The sequence below is a fragment of the Diceros bicornis genome, chromosome 18 (genome assembly GCF_020826845.1).
Source record: "Diceros bicornis minor isolate mBicDic1 chromosome 18, mDicBic1.mat.cur, whole genome shotgun sequence".
NCBI classification, from domain to species: Eukaryota; Metazoa; Chordata; class Mammalia; order Perissodactyla; family Rhinocerotidae; genus Diceros; species Diceros bicornis.
The window spans coordinates 14,938,203-14,954,623 of NC_080757.1; the positions used below are offsets into that span (position 1 = coordinate 14,938,203).

The 16,421-nt window shown below is 43.0% G+C and overlaps 1 protein-coding gene across 1 annotated transcript; it reads left to right on the top strand.

Annotated features, from left to right (window-relative positions):
• The first annotated feature begins 508 nt into the window (after nt 1-508).
• On the top strand, nt 509-15,929 carry LOC131416798 (olfactory receptor 1D2-like). Its single transcript, XM_058559465.1, has 2 exons — nt 509-1,491; nt 15,809-15,929. The coding sequence occupies exons 1-2, from the start codon at nt 548-550 to the stop codon at nt 15,927-15,929; spliced, it is 1,065 nt and encodes a 354-aa protein (XP_058415448.1). The 5' UTR covers nt 509-547.
• The last annotated feature ends 492 nt before the right edge of the window (nt 15,930-16,421 follow it).

Here is a 16,421-nt window from a genome sequence, read left to right on the forward strand (position 1 = left end):
GAGCACCATCAGTTTTGGGTCTATTCATTGTGTGATAGGCCACTTTATTGAAATTCCTTTTTATTTCTAATGGCATTTCAGTTCTCTTAGATCTCCCAGATAGACCATTCTATCAGCAAATAATGATAATTTTTTTCCCTTCCAGTATTTTTACTTTTCCTCCCTTTGTCCAATTGTACAACATCTATCTACTATAATGCCTACACCTGTTTTAAATACCATTTTAAAATCTATGCAATATCAAAATATAACATGCTAATCTTTAAGCACTTCAAAGTGTTATAAGAAGACAGGATTTAAAATAAGATATTGACATTATTTCTATACTATAGAGTATGCCAGATTACAAGTTGCAGGAATGATTGGGTTGCATAAAGATTTTCCATATTATGCCTTTTTCTGTTGTTACGTTGTTGCTTATATTTTTAAAATTATAAAATTTAATCTAAGATATTTTAATGCTGAGAAAATAGTTGATTTTGCTTACCTGATTTTCCTTACACTTAATAAATGTTTGTTGGTGCCAATATTGCAGGTGGTTGGGGAAATGCTTGGAGGCAACCAGAGTGGAGTCTCCGAGTTCCTGCTCCTGGGGCTCTCAGAGAGTCCTGAGCAGCAGCAGGGCCTGTTTTGGATGTTCCTGTCCATGTATCTGGTCACAGTGGTGGGAAATGTGCTCATCATCCTGGCCATACGTTCTGACCTATGCCTGCACACTCCCATGTACTTCTTCCTGGCCAACCTCTCCTTCACCGACCTCTTCTTTGTCACCAACACAATCCCCAAGATGCTGGTGAACATTCAGTCCCAGAACAAAGCCATCTCCTATGCAGGGTGTCTGACACAGCTCTACTTCCTGGTCTCCTTGGTGGCCCTGGACAACCTCATCCTGGCCACGATGGCATATGACCGCTATGTGGCCATCTGCCGCCCCCTCCACTACACCACGGCCATGAGCCCTGGGCTCTGTATTTTGCTGCTCACCTTGTGTTGGGTGTTTTCTATCCTCTACGGCCTCATCCACACCCTCCTTATGACCAAGGTGACCTTCTGTGGGTCCAGAAAGATTCACTACATCTTCTGTGAGATGTATGTCCTGCTGAGGCTCGCATGTTCCAACACCCAAGTCAACCACACAGTGCTGACTGCCACTGGATCCTTCATCTTCTTCACCCCCTTAGGGATAATGATCATGTCCTATGTCTGGATTGTCAGAGCCATCCTCCAAATACCCTCAGCTTCTAGCAAATACAAAGCCTTCTCCACCTGTGCCTCCCATTTGGCGGTGGTCTCCCTTTTCTATGGGACACTTGGTATGGTATATCTGCAGCCCCTCCAAACCTACTCCATGAAGGACTCAGTAGCCACAGTGATGTATGCTGTGGTGACCCCCATGATGAACCCTTTCATCTACAGCCTGAGGAACAAAGACATGCACAGGGCACTGAGAAGACTTCTCCTAGGGAAAGCCTTCCAAAGGTCAACGCGAGGGTAATTTTGGAAAGGGCATTAAAGTGGAGACTGGGAATTTCCTCTACCATGTGCAAGGCATTATCCTAGGGGTGACATAGGAGTGATTAGGACACAGATCAGAATGAGTTTACTGATTTGTGGTAAAGAAAAGAAATGTATGTGTAACCCAATGTCCCCCAGACCTTGCCAGCTTTAGCAATAAATAAGGTCGCATTAACACTAATACTAGAAGTTTTCAGAATCAAATCCTTCCACTCGCCTGACCACAGGACCACAGTCCCAGCCTTATCCAGATATATCCAGTTATAGCCTAGGGAGGTCATTCATGCTCTCTAACACACATCCACTCATGTTCCTGAGCTCTGGCCTTCTCTAAGGAGTCTGCTGCCTGTAGGACATTTATAGAGACATCTTGTGTTAACCCCACTGCAGGTGTCCTGAGTGCAGCCACCCCCTACCTGAGGCACTCCCAGGTGGAGACCCCTGCTTCAATACTGACCCACAGTCCTTCTGGACACAGCCCCTGCAGTCCAGGCAGAAATGGCAAGAAGATTACTCTCTTTTGCTCTGGGTTTATTTTTATCCCTTGGGCTCCAAAGCAATAGTGCCTCTCTTGCCTTTTTCCTGCATTCCTTTTCTTTGAAATAAGTCAGACCTCTTCCTTGGGAAGTCCATCTTGTCGTGTACTTCCATGGCTCGTCACCTCCCATCTCTGCTTCATGCAACACTCCATCATTCCCTCTAAATAAAACTCTCAAACATATCAACACGCACTCGTGAACAGCAGTAGAGGGGGATGCCATAGACGGGGGAGGGTGGGCAGGGGAGGTAATTGTAAGATCCAAGCTCTACTAGGTTCAACCTGCTTTGTGAAAATGCAATGAATAGAAAGTGAATAGTAGCTAATGAGAAGGTTAGTCACTGGTTTGTGGTGATTTGAAAGAAGGAGCAATCCTTTACAGATGAATCAGCAGAGACAGCATTTAACCTAGACTAGACAGGTAGAGTTGAGTTGATTTTATGTTCATTCAGTCATTCATTAATTCATTCAATTGATAATTGCTGAATGTCCATTACAGGCCTCAAACTGGATTCCAATCATGATAAGGAGTCACAGTCTACCAAGAAAAGTAGACAGAATTACAGAAAATGTAAATGGACCAAACTCATCAGTTAAAAGGCAATGTTTAACAGATTGATTTAAAAATCAAATACAGGTATATGTATTTAAAAGAGACATATTGAAAACGTAAGAGAACATAAAACTTGAAAGTAACAGAATAAAAACAGGCATATTTGGAAAACACTGATCAAAAGAAAGCTGAATATAGCTATATTAACATCAGATAAAAGAGACTTCAAAGCAAAAAGCATTATTATGGAGGGAGATTGTCACTACCCAAGGCAAATTGGAAATATATCATGACACTCCGTGAAGCAAATAAAGTTTAAGCTCTTTAAACTCCTTCATCCCTCTCTTGCAGGGACCCTATCCAAGGCCCCTATCTAATTTTTAATTTATGATTTGTATTATTTTTCCTATACAGGACCCTAAAGTGTATAACTTCAGTCCCCAAAAATCTTGTATGTATCTGCTTTGCCCCTTCTTAAGTTACTAAGATAAAGTAATTTTAAGTATGTATGCTCCTAAAAAAATCCTCTCAAAATATATGAAGTAAATCTGATATAATCACAGAGAGAAATTTATAGGATCACCATCATGAAAGGAAATTTTGGCAGGCCACTCTTTATTATTAGTGGCCCCGATAGACAGAGGAATGGTGAAAATGTGGAGAATCTGAATAGCATGGTTGATGTGCATGATCTGGACTCATGCAGAGTTGACATGCAATGATTAGAAAGAGAATGCTTTCATGGTCACACACGGAACATTTGCAGTAATCAATCATGTACTGGGCCACACACAAAAAAAGAGCCTCAATAAATTTCAAGGAATAGATAGGCCAAGCACAGCCTCTGATCACAACCCAATTGGTTTGGATGTTAAGGACAGAAAGGTAAACAGAGAGTCCCAAATTTCTGGACATTGGGAGACACACTGCTAGCTAACTCAAGGTTAGAAAGGAAATCCAAATGGAAACTTGAAAATATCTAGCACGGAATGGTAATAAAGACATTGCATGTCAAAACTTGTAGGACACAGCAAACATGGTGCTTTGAGGGGAAATTACATTCTTAAACATCTATATCAGGAAGAAGGAGAGCTTCATGTTTTTGAACTACATGTCCTCTTAGGATTCTGGAACAAATAAACAATGGAATGAGCACAGGGGACATAGAAGGAAGAAGATAAAGAAATTGGGAGTAGATATATACCACATGTTCTTTATCCATTCGTCCCTTGATGGGCACTTAGGTTGCTTCCAAGTCTTGGCTATTGTGAATAACGCTGGTTACCAGAGGGGAAGAGGGGAGAGAGGAGGGCGAAAGGGATAATTCGGCACATGTGTGTGGTGATGGGTTGTAATTAGTATTTGGGTGGTGAACATGATGTAATCTATGCAGAAATAGAAGTATAATGATGTACACCTGAAATTTATACAATGTTATAAACCAATGTTACTGCAATAAACAAAAAATTTAAAAAAAAAGAAATTGGGAGTAGAAATCAATAAAACAATATAATGGAATCAGAAAAGTATGGTTCTTTAAAAAAATAATGAAGTGGACAAACTTCTGGGAGATTAACCAAGGGAAAAAGGGAAAAACAAACACCACAATGGAAAAAAAGAGAGATAAAACTAAAGATAAAATTGAGATTAGATTGGTTAAAAGAGTATTATTGACATCTATATGCCAACAATTTTGAGCATTTGGACAAATCAAATGAATCTCTGGAAAAATGTGACTTGCCAGAGCTGACTCAGAAAAAAAAAATGGAAAAATAGAAAGTACTATAACCATTAGAAGAACTGAAAAAATGGTTAAAGATATCTCCACCAAGAAAATATCAGATCCCAACACTTTGTCAGGCAAGTTTTAGCAAGTTCTGGATGACCCAATATTTTTTACAAATCCTTCCAGAAAATGGAAAGAAAGTGAAACTTCCCAGCTCATTCTATGAGATCAGGACAGCATCACCTAATACCAAAGGCAGAAGAAAGCACAAGAAAGAAAAACTGCAGGGGCTAATTTCCCTTATAAATATAGATACAGGAGTTCTAAACAAAATATTAGTAAATTGAATACAACAGTGTATTTTTAAAATAATAATAATGATAAATGACTAGTTTGGATTTATCACAGGTATGTAAAGATAATTTGACATTTTTTAAATCCATAAATGTTATTCGCTATATTGACAGGTTAAAAGAAAAAAATTATCATCTCCATAGATGCAGAGAAAGCGTTAGATAAAATTCTAAACAAAAGAATATCTCTGATACAAAGCAGTAACATTATTTTACTAAATCTCAGGTCTTGACATATATTTTTTTTACTATTCTGAGTGAAGTGGGAAGCTCACATGCAGCTCTTCTGCATCCTGAGTTCAGTGGTCATCTTGAGAGGAAGTCCCTGTAGGATTGAGTCTGAGCTGAACTAGCCACTGCGTGGAGCGCCATTTTTATTTGAAAGAACAATTGACGGATAAACAATGGTTATTCAGACTTGAGTATTTGGCAGATATTGTCTCAAAAACAAATGAAGTGAGCCTATCCCCGTAAGGAAAACAACTGACAGTGTTCTTTCCAGTAACAATGTTTGAGCTCCCATGCAAATATGGAATTTTGGAAAATTTGCCATTTGGAAGATATGCATGACTCATTTAACTCAGTGAGCTGATATTTTCCAAATAATCAGTGCATTATATAACAAATCACATATGGGTAAAAGATCAATTCAAAATGGCAAGATAAGCCAATGGATTTTAATGTCATAGGCGATAAAAAGTTCACTGATATGGTATCAAATTCCACGTTGCCGCTGACCTTTAAGAAACTACGATTTGTCAAGTTTTGATGTAGTATCAAAGAACATCCTCAATTAACTGAAAAAGCTATTAAAATACTCCTCCCTTTTCCAATTACAGGTTTCCCCTGCTATCCAAAAGTTTGCTTTATGCCACTTTGCGTTTATGAAAGACCTACACTAGTACTTGCTTTTGCTAAACAAAGGAAATCCAAAGAGGATTTTCGCTTTTACCAAAAAAAGACAAAAAGCAAAAATAGCCTACAGTGTTTGTTTTGCAGCAAGCCATTATAGAGGCAGCGCACCCTGGAAGCCCTGAGAGTGACGCCACCAAGCTCCTTCCCTGGGAACTATACTCAGCATTGAGCCACCATAGCTTTGAACTGTCAGTGAGCATCTATGCTTTATCTCGATTCATTTTGGTAGGTTATTTTGGGGGTCTGAGAACACTCAAAAACTTTTCCCAGATAAATTAATGGTAATTGCTTCTTCGCTTTATGCTGCTTCTGCTTAAGAAAGGTTTCATAGAAATGCTCTACTTTCGGATATTGGGGGAAACCTGCACGTATTTTTATAAGACTGGATTTTCTTCATATACTTCAACCAAAATAACATATCACTACAGAATAAATGCAGAAGCACATATGAATATCCAGCTATCTTCTACTGAGCCAGATAGTAAAAGGCTTTGAAAAAGATGTAAAATAATGCCATTCTTCTCACTAAATTTTGTTTTGAAAAACATATTACTTTTCATTAAAAATCCTACTTTTGATAACATGAAATGGGCACATTATTGTCCTTTAAATAAAGTAATAAACAAATATTTTTAAATGTCCTTCTAATACAGTAATATTGATAGATATAACCCACAAAAACAAAAGATCTTTGGGGTCCTCAAAATGTTTAAGAATATAAATGTATCCTAAGACCAAAAGTTTGAGAACGGTTCTCCTAAAATACAAACATACTTGAAAACTATTCACATCAAATTCAGGAAAATGCTTCCTTTGAGAAAGAGGACAGAATGGGGAAAATGAATTGGAATAATGCTTTAGTGGTATTTATAACATTTTAAATGTTTTTTTGAGAGAAAAGGGACACAATAAGGTAACAAATATCCTTTAATTTTTTTAGGGAGTACATCTGTATCTAAAATTATTTCCCATATTTTATTGTATGTTTGAAATTATCCACAATTAATTTTTTTAATCTTTAAATGATCTGAAACCTTTATTTGCCATTGGCTTTGATCAGATGTGGGAAACACACTTCTTTCCCCTCCAAACACATACAAAATCTGGATAATAGACTTTTTTGTGTGTGTGTGAGGAAGATTAGCCCTGAGCTAACATCTATTGCCAATCCTGCCCTGTTTTGCTGAGGAAGATTGGCCCTGGGCTAACATCCGTGCCCATCTTCCTCTACTTTATATGGGACACCGCCGCAGCATGGCCTGACAAGCAGTGCGTTGGTCTGCGCCAGGATCCCAACCCGTGAACCCCGCGCTGCTGAAGCGGAATGCGCACTTAACCGCTGTGCCACCGGGCAGCCCCTGGATAATATACTTTTTTTTTTTTTTTTTTTTTTAGTGAGGGAGATCAGCCCTGAGCTAACATCCATGCTAATCCTCCTCTTTTTGCTGAGGAAGACTGGCTCTGAGCTAACATCTATTGCCAATCCTCCTCCTTTTTTTTCCCCCAAAGCCCCAGTAGATAGTTGTATGTCATAGTTGCACATCCTTCTAGTTGCCGCGTGTGGGACGCAGCCTCAGCATGGGCGGAGAAGCGGTGCATTGGTGCGCGTCCGGATCCGAACCCAGGCCGCCAGTAGCGGAGCGTGTGCACTTACCCGCTACGCCATGGGGCCTGCCGGATAATATATTTTAAGCTAAAAAAATAGCCAAGCTTGGGGGCTGGCCCTGTGGTGTAGCGGTTAAGTGCGCGCGCTCGGCTGCTGGTGGCCCAGGTTTGGATCCCGGGCGCGCACCAATGCACCGCTTGTTAGGCCATGCTGTGGCAGCGTGCCCTATAAAGTAGAGGAAGATGGGCACAGATGTTAGCCCAGGGCCAGTCTTCCTCAGCAAAAAGAGGAGGATTGGCATGGATGTTAGCTCAGGGCTGATCTTGCTCACAAAAAAATAAAATAAAATAGCCAAGCTTGAAAGCCTAAGAGGAAAAATCACCAGATGCCAGAAGGGAAAAAGAACCCTTAGCAGTAAGGAGTTGAATCGCTGCCCTCTGGAACTACTGGGAACTTTAGGGAATGGAATTTTAACTCCCATAGAGCCAGGAGCTGAAGTCACAGGACTCCCACAGAATCTAGAACTGGACTTCCTGTACACGAAAAATAAAAGAGCTGAGAAAGCTCTGTCTCATTCACGAATAAAGCCTGGAAAGTTTCCGCCCTCTGACCCAGAGTCGTAGCCAGAAGTGAACCACCTGCCCTCAAACCTTTCGTATTTCATCTCTCTTCATCCCGATGTGTCATGTCTTAGGAAGAGCCATCAGTTTGACCTCTCACCTCACTACTTCACTCTTCAGCAGGGTCCATTCTGACACTTGGACAATTTTTTTATTTTAACAATTATATTTTCCGTTTGCAAGATCTCTAATCTGTTCTTTTACAGAACCACTGTCCTTATTTCGTGGATGTGCCATCCTGAGTATTTCTCTGAAGATAATATTATACTTATTTAAAAGCACTGTTCTTGTGTTCAGTTAGGTCTGTTTCCCTGGATGCTTTTTGTTTGTCTGTTGCTCATCATCACACTTCTATGAATCTTGTGCTTTTGAAATGGCTGGTGATTCCTGATGTACGTACTCAGGTTTGTAGCTGAGATTCCCTTTGTAACTGTCCTTTGTCTCTTTGTGTGTCACCTGCTCAGATAAGGGGGGAAGTTAAAATGGAGGCTCGCATTCTGCACTGTTCTCAGTAAGAGCTGAGTCTGGATAAGAATTTTAGCCAGGATGAGGGACCTCAGCAGCTGGTCTCCTGGGCATGAGTGTTTCCTGTTTTCTCCAGATTTCACTAGCTACTCAGGGCCCTTCTCTGTCTCCAAATCAACCTTCCATACTCTCTCCCTCCCACCTGCAGGCAAATAACCCCTTCACTGCTACCTGACCCAAGGGATTGTGCTGTTGCTGCTCCCACTGCAGAACAACAATTAATTACCATGTCAGGTGGTCCTGGGTCCCTTCTTGCTCTAGAGTCCACCACTTCTGAGTGAAAAACACACTTCATAATGCACCCACCAAGTACAGCAGTATTCTGTAAACACAGGGAGGTGGGAGAGCACAGAGAAGCAAACCAAGCCAAGGAGCAGGGGCCAGGGAGGAGATATCCCCTGAGATGGGTCTGGGAGGACAGGAAAAAGGAGTTACGTCCATAAAAAGAAAGTAAGAAGGAAAATTGAGGCAAAGGGAATGGCATAAATAAACGCACAGGACCTTTAAACAGCAGGGCATGTGCAGAGAGTTATAGGCAGTTTGGAATAATTAGAGTGGCAGGTGATGAAGCTATCAAGGCAATGTCACAGGTTGGGATCTCCAGGCGCTGAGATGGAGTTTGGGGTACAAGGTGTTTATTAGGGATCAACACCTGTGAAAGAACAAGGGAAGAAGCTTTATTGGGCAGAGGAGGAAGTCAAATTGCAAGCAAGTGCAACAAAGCATTGGCCAACCCAGCAGGGAGATCTGAGGTGAATATTGACCATCAGAGTAGTCCCACATCAGCCCATAATGGACAGTCTTTATACCAGGTGTGGACTACCCCGGGAAAGATGTGTGTCCTCAGGCAAGGATTCTCTGTGCAGCTGAGGCAAATCCTCAAGGAACTGACAGCTGGAGGCTCTCTGCTGACTGCTGCACTCCCCACAGCTGGACAGCAAGTCTGTCCTTGAAGGGGGATCTGGGCAGTGTATCTCCATTTTTTTCACAGACACGTTGAGTCAATGTCATCAAGGGTCCCCTATAGCTACTTAGAGAGCTCAGACTTTATCCCATGGGCAATGAAGAGCCCATGAAAAGTTTCAAGCATGGGAATGACATGCCCAGTTTTGTGTTAAGTGACAGTCTGAATAATGGATATGAAACTGGGGGTGAAAAGTGAACACAGAGACCCATTAGGAGACTACCAAATTGTCCCCAGTGAGAGGAAGGACCTGTACAAGGGATTAACAGAAGTATACAGGAGTGGCTGGATCAGAGAAGAATTTAGAAGGTTAAACTCGCAGGGAGCCAAGCCAAGACTGTGTACTTTTGGAAGGTAAGTCAGGTATCAAATATTCAAAAGCAGAACCTCTCAGCATCTACCCTCGCTCCTTACCAGCCTGCGTTCAGCAGATTAAAGGCATCCGTCTGCTTTTGTTCACCAGTTTCCCCAGAATCTAGGGCACTGCCTCAAACATAGTAGATATTTATCAAATGAATCGATGTGTGAGAGGACCAAGACCCCAGTCAACTGACACAAGATGTGGACTGCTACTTCCTGGTCACGTAAATCTTCAGAAACCTTATCAAATTGGAGTCTACACATTCACACAACCACCCAAGGTGAAATTCAGAACAATGAGATGGCTGACACAGTAGCACAACCTAGTTTTGGTTTAACAGCAGCTGAAAAATGAACGGACATGAACCCTCTCATGCAGCAGATCCAGTGGAATAAAACAACTTGTAATTTTAAATGGAGCACAGGCCTTTTTCTTTCATTCCAAGACTATTGGCCACACTCCCCAGACTGCAATCCCTCCGCCATCAGGCATGCTACCCACTTACCTCTGGGCCAAAACCATCCTTTTGGCCTAAGAATCACACACACACACACACAAATAGATTTCAGACCTCAGCTCTCAAGAGAACGACTAGAAGTGCATATTCTGAGCACCCTAGGCCAAGTACCTAAGATGCCATTTGATTGGAAAATAAAAAGCATAATTCCATCCTAACTCATAATATCATGTATTAAGTCCCCATTGACTTGTTTTTTAATCAGCTTTTTAATTGGTTCGCTTCCAAAAGCAAACAATGTAAATGTGCATAAAATTAAAAGGAGTCTGTATACATAAATGCCTATTTGCATAAACTGTTGGGAAGGATACTCAAGAAACCTAGAACTTCTCCCTGGATATGGGAACAGGGACATCAGAGTAGGAGAGAGACCTACGTTTCACTAATTACTCATTTGTGCAGCTAATATTTTTTCCATATATATGTATTACTTTAAAAATATAGTCAAATTAAAATAAAAAATGTCTGCTCCCTCCAACCCCCCATATCCGCTTTGATATACCAAGAGTAATCCACTGTTAATAGTTTTTATATGCATCCTTTCAGATATTCTTCCTTCTCCTCCATAGATTTTTCTGCCCCAACAGTAAGTCTATGTTTACATATGAGATTATGGAATAAACTACTTACAGTTACCTAGACATAGCAATAAGGCTCTGTGTTATCTTTGTGGTTCACAGTTCAGAGTGACAGAACCGTGACTCAGAGGCATAGTGAGCAATGCTGCAGAAGGGACTTTTGCCAGACTGCCAACCTGGCAGTGACCACTGCAACTAGTACCTTGCCTCACCACCCAAGCCCACTGACTGCCTCTGTACCCGGTACCAGTCCCAGGCTGCCTTACAGGGCATTTTGTGTTCGATTTCACTGTTTAGCAAGGATCCCCCCACAGTTCCCATTCCAATGCGTGTCCCTTCAACCTTTTATCTATATATGTGTATTCAACAGGACCCAGCTCCGGGCCTCTGCAGGGAGGCTGCATCAACCTCTCCCCGTGTGTGAGCAACCACTGCCCAGTTCTCAGAAACTTCTGAAAACCCGGAGCGTGTGTGCGTTGGAGGGGGGCGGGGGAGCCCTATAGTTTTACCCACTAGGCACTATAGTAGGCACCCATGCCTTGGGTCTACAATTTCCAAGGATTAATAAAATGCTTGAGACGAAAAAAAATTGTATTATTGCTTCCAAAATAGTATAACTGTCAGCTTAAAATCACTAAATATTTATTTCAAGGTCTATAAAAACTAACATCAACTTGTCAACAGCCACTCAAGTCTTCCAGAGTCACCTCCCCACCAGTTCCGTTTACTGTGGGGAGGAGGTGCATTTTAATGTGTCTGATTTTACGTGGGGCTAGGCCGCCAACACTGGGCACCTAAGAGCTGTGGGCTCCCGCCCGCCCAGCCCCGGGAGAAGGGGAGGTGCTGCCCACAGGGGTCTTCTCCCTCCCCACTCAGGACCCCAGCCCCCCGCTCGGCCCGGCAGAGCACCCAGACCTCTAGCCCAAGGCCAGTCTCGGCTCCCCCCGCTCCTGCCGTTTCCCGCTGGGGACCGCACGGCTGAGCCCCCAACTCCACCCCAGGACCAGCTGCCTCCTGAAGCTCGTCCAGCCCTGTTTGCTGGGGTCTAAGACAGACAGCCGTAATGAGGGATAGGAGCCACGTCCACAACCACGTAGAACGCTCCCCGACCCCCAAAGTGAGAGCGGCGGGCGCGGGGCAGCAGCCAATGGGAAGCCTGAGGGGTGGGCCTCCTGTTTGATCGACCAATGGAAGGCCTTGGTGATCGGTCCTCGTAAAGCCGGGCCTCTCAGTCTGTCCAACACCCATTTCCCGCTCCCTGGAGGGGCAGACCAAAGACGCACACTAGTCCTGGGCCGACAGCCAATGGGGAGGCCGAAAAGGCGGGACTCCCGCAGAACCAGCTGCGGAGGTCGGTGCTGTAATTACCCTTCCCCGACCGCCGCTGACCGTCGCCCGCTGGTTCCGTGGGTTGCGCGCGCCATCTAGTGGCGGTCTGTCAGAGCTCTAAAGCTTCGTTATTAGAAACTTACAATTAAAATCCGGCTGTTCTCACCTTCCTAAAGTTCCCAAAGTTCAGAAGAAAGGATGAACCTACGACCTTCCCCGCCCACCGGGGAGCAAAACAGTCCGGGGCCCTCCTACCCTTACTTAAAACTAAGTGATTCTCTCCCGCGACCCCCAGGCGCCCGCTCCCGGCACTGCCCGGGCTCTCACATGGGCAGGCATTTGATGCCAGGATTCTAAATGAAATACTAGCAGATGAAGTCCAGGTTTACACTATAAAGACAATGCACAATGACAATGCTCAATCAGATCGTTAGGCGAGCAAAGGATTTGATAAAATTTAACATCCATTACTGAGTTTAAAAACAAAAATGAGGGTCAGCCCCGTGGCTTAGCGGTTAAATGCACGCCCTCCACTACTGGCAGCACGGGGTTCGGATCCCCAGCGCGCACTGACACACCGATTGTCCCGCCGTGCTGAGGCCCGGTCCCACATACAGCAACTAGAAGGATGTGCAACTATGACGTATGACTATCTACTAGGGCTTTGGGGGAAAAAAGGAGGAGGATTGGCAATAGATGTTAGCTCAGAGCCGGTCTTCCTCAGCAAAAAAAAAAAAAAAGGAGGAGGATTAGCATGGATGTTAGCTCAGGGCTGATCTTCCTCACAAAAAAAAAAAATGAAATTCCCAATAAACTAGGGATTCAAAGAAACCTTAATAAAGACTCAGAAAACCACAGTGAATCTCACAATATGTGAAACACTAGAAGCATTCCTATTAAAGTCAAGACAGATGCAAATACCCCTACTCGCACGGATTTCACTTAATATTTTGGAGATCCTGACCAAGCTAGGAGACCTTAGAGGGGCTGGTTAAAATTGGAAAGTAAAAAAAAAAGACAAAATATCATTATTTCAGGTGAAATGATTTGTACTTGAAAATCCAGAAAAATTCGCTAAAAACTATAGAATTCAGTAAAGCATCTGGAACAAAGATATATTTGTGTGTAGAATGTGTCGTGTGTGGGTATACCAAAAGAAAGAGAGAAAAAAATAAAAAGAAAGAAGACTATAGCTTTCCTATATGCTAGCATCAAAGACATAAAAGATGGGGATGAAAGGAGATCTCTCTCACTAAAAGAGAGAAGGCACAAATTTTGTTATATAGAGATGATATGATTGTATACTTGGAAACATAAAGAGAGTCAACTGAAAACTAGTAGAAACAATAAGAGGATAACGTAATTTGGCTATTTTTTAATCGGCTTATTTATTTTTTTGCTACTGAGTTGTATGAGTTCCTTATATATTTCCGATATTAACCCTCATATCAGATATGTGATTTGTAAATATTGTCTCCCATTCCATAGGTTCCCTGTTCACTCTGTTGATTGTTTCCTTTGCTGTGCAGAAGCTTTTTAGTTTGATGTAATCCCATTTGTTTATTTTTACTTTTGTTGTCCGTGCTTTTGGTGTAATATCCAAAAAATCATTGCCAAGGCCAATATCAAGAAGCTTTTTCTCTATGTTTTCTTCTAGGAGTTTTAAGATTTTAGGTCTTATATTTAAGTCTAATCCATTTTGAGTTGTTTTTTTATATGGTTTGAAATAAGGGTCCAATTTCATTCACGGTTGTTAGGAATGTAAATTGATGCAGCCATTATGGAAAACAGTATGGCGCTTCCTCAAAAAATTAAAAATAGAACTACCATATGATCCAGCAATCCCACTTCTGGGTATATATCCAAAGGAACTGAAATCAGAATCTCAAAAAGGTATCTGTACTCCCATGTTCATTGCAGCATTATTGACAATAGCCAAGATTTGGAAACAACCTAAATGTCCATTGACAGATGAATGGATAAAGAGAATGTGGTGTATATACAACGGAATATTATTAAGCCTTAAAAATGTAGGAGGGGCCGGCCCGGTGGCGCAAGCGGTTGGGTGCGCGCGCTCCGCTGCGGCGGCCCGGGGTTCGCTGGTTCGGATCCCGGGCGCGCACCGACGCACTGCTTGGTAGGCCATGCTGTGGCGGCGTCCCATGTGGAGTGGAGGAAGATGGGCACGGATGTTGGCCCAGGGCCGTCTTCCTGCGCAAAAAAAAAGAGGAGAATTGGCGGATGTTAGCTCAGGGCTGATCTCCTCACAAAAAAAAAAAAAAAAAAAAAAAAAAAAAAAAATAATGTAGGAAATCCTGCCATTTGCAACAACATGGATGAACCTGAAAGACATTATGCTAAAGGAAGTAAGCCAGACACAGAAAGACAAATACTGCATGGTCTCACTTACATGTGAAATCTAAAACAGTCAGACTCATAGAAGCAGAGATAGAAGGGTGATTGCAAAGGGGTGGAGAGAGGTTTAATGGGGTGATATTGGTCAAAGGGTACAAAGTTTCAGTTATGCAAGATGAATCAGTTCTAGAGATCTAATGTACAGCATAGTGAGATGGTTAACAATCCTATATTGTATATTTGAAATTTTCTAAGAGAGTGAATCTTAAGTATTCTCACCAAAAAGGAGGAGGAGGAGAAAATGGTAAGTCTCTGAGGTGATGGACACATTAATTAGCTTGATTGTGGTGATCACTTCACAACATATACATATATTAAAACATCAACTTGTATACCTTAAATATATACAATTTGAGAGATGTGGGCTTGTGTGTTCTGGAAAGGCTTTTTACCAGAGAAGCTGAGATAGCTGGCCCATCAGTCTGGGTCCAATCAGGAGAGAGAATCCTCATAGTAACTTGAACAGGGAAGGTTTAATAAAGAGAATTATTAACTATAACAGGGGATTAGAGTAATGAGCGTTTGGCTACTAAGAAGTGAAGAGAACTCTAAAGAATACAAGAATAGCAGAAATAAAGAGCAGCCACCACCCCTAGGGCTGAGATATAGTGCCCGAGGAAGAGGCTCCTCCTGGGTCTAAGATCCAGAACTTGTTGGCTTCGGGTCACTGGTTGGAAAAAGAAAAGAAGTCACTGTGGTTCCACACCAGCGGAACTTGCTGGAAATCCACCCTCCATTCTCGGAGAGGTGTCTCACTGGAGGCACAATGCTATAAAACCACTTGGACACTGGGTGAGGGCAGGTGTTGGAGGAGGTCATTGAGAGGACGGGACCGCTAGTTGACCCTCAAGCTAGACCAAGGCAATCAGAGGCTCCTCGTCTCCTCTGTCCTTGGAATGTGCCTTCCACCTGCCTTCCCCACACTAGAAGCTGCCTCAAGGACACAGCCTTGAGACAGGAATGTGTTGTTGAGACCACCTGGACCATATACATGACTGAACCCAGTTAAGGCTTCTGTATAAACTTTTAAGATTCTGGGGGACAGATGCAGAGATCCACTTGTCTTGCAGCCACCCAAGACAAGCCTCTTAAGTTCCTTTGCTTATTAAACCTGCCACCTACCAATCTGGAGTGGCCTGCCTCTTTCTTTGGTCTTTCCTTGCCCTCCATGTTCTGGGGCCAGTTTCAGATTTCACCCAGGAAACTCCCGAGGTTACAGACCAACAGGGTGCAAGAAGAGGTTTTTGCCAGGAGAAGGACTGGCCCCTGGGTGCTGGCTGTCATGCCCTGCAGGAGCTGGGCACTGCGGAAGCTGTGGCACTGTGGGAATCTGGTGCTGGAAGAGCTGCCCGCGCTGCAGGAGCCAGACCTGAAGACCACGCATGCGCTTGTGCTCCAAGAGTTTGCCAAGTGAGCCTGAAGAGTTTGCCAAGCAACCCTTTTCCTCTTGCAGTGGCTCTCTTGCACCCTCTACCGACAAAGCTTCTCATCGTGCCAGCTGGCAAAGGGAACATTTAAAGGCCCCAGGTCCACTTCACAGTCTAGGCAGTGAAGCAAAACTGGGTGCTGAGACCAGCTCAGCTGGTCTTCAGGGAGAGAATAAGGCTAAACAAAAGCCTTCACAAACCCATAAGGAAAAGACCAACAATGCAATGGAAAGAAAAGAAATACAGAGACCCACAGAGAACAGCAGAAGCAAGAGAGAGGGAAGAGGCCTCGTGATCTTTGCCGTCCTTCCTGCGGCCCAGCTGCATCCCGCCCTTGGGTTCTAGGGGACACTCCTGTCTCTTTTGAGTAAATGCCTCCTCTTCATCAGCTTGAACTAGCTTGAGCTGGCTTCAAGCTCTGTGACAAAGTCACCCTAATCAATACAGGCCGGCAATAATAAATCACTGAATTAAAATTT

Bases quoted from the DNA above. Each gene is read 5' to 3' on its own strand.
- LOC131416798 (XM_058559465.1), top strand. From the start codon at position 548: ATGCTTGGAGGCAACCAGAGTGGAGTCTCCGAGTTCCTGCTCCTGGGG. The intron at 1,492-15,808 runs GTAATTTTGGAA...CATGCCCTGCAG, and splicing joins TTCCAAAGGTCAACGCGAGG to GAGCTGGGCACTGCGGAAGC.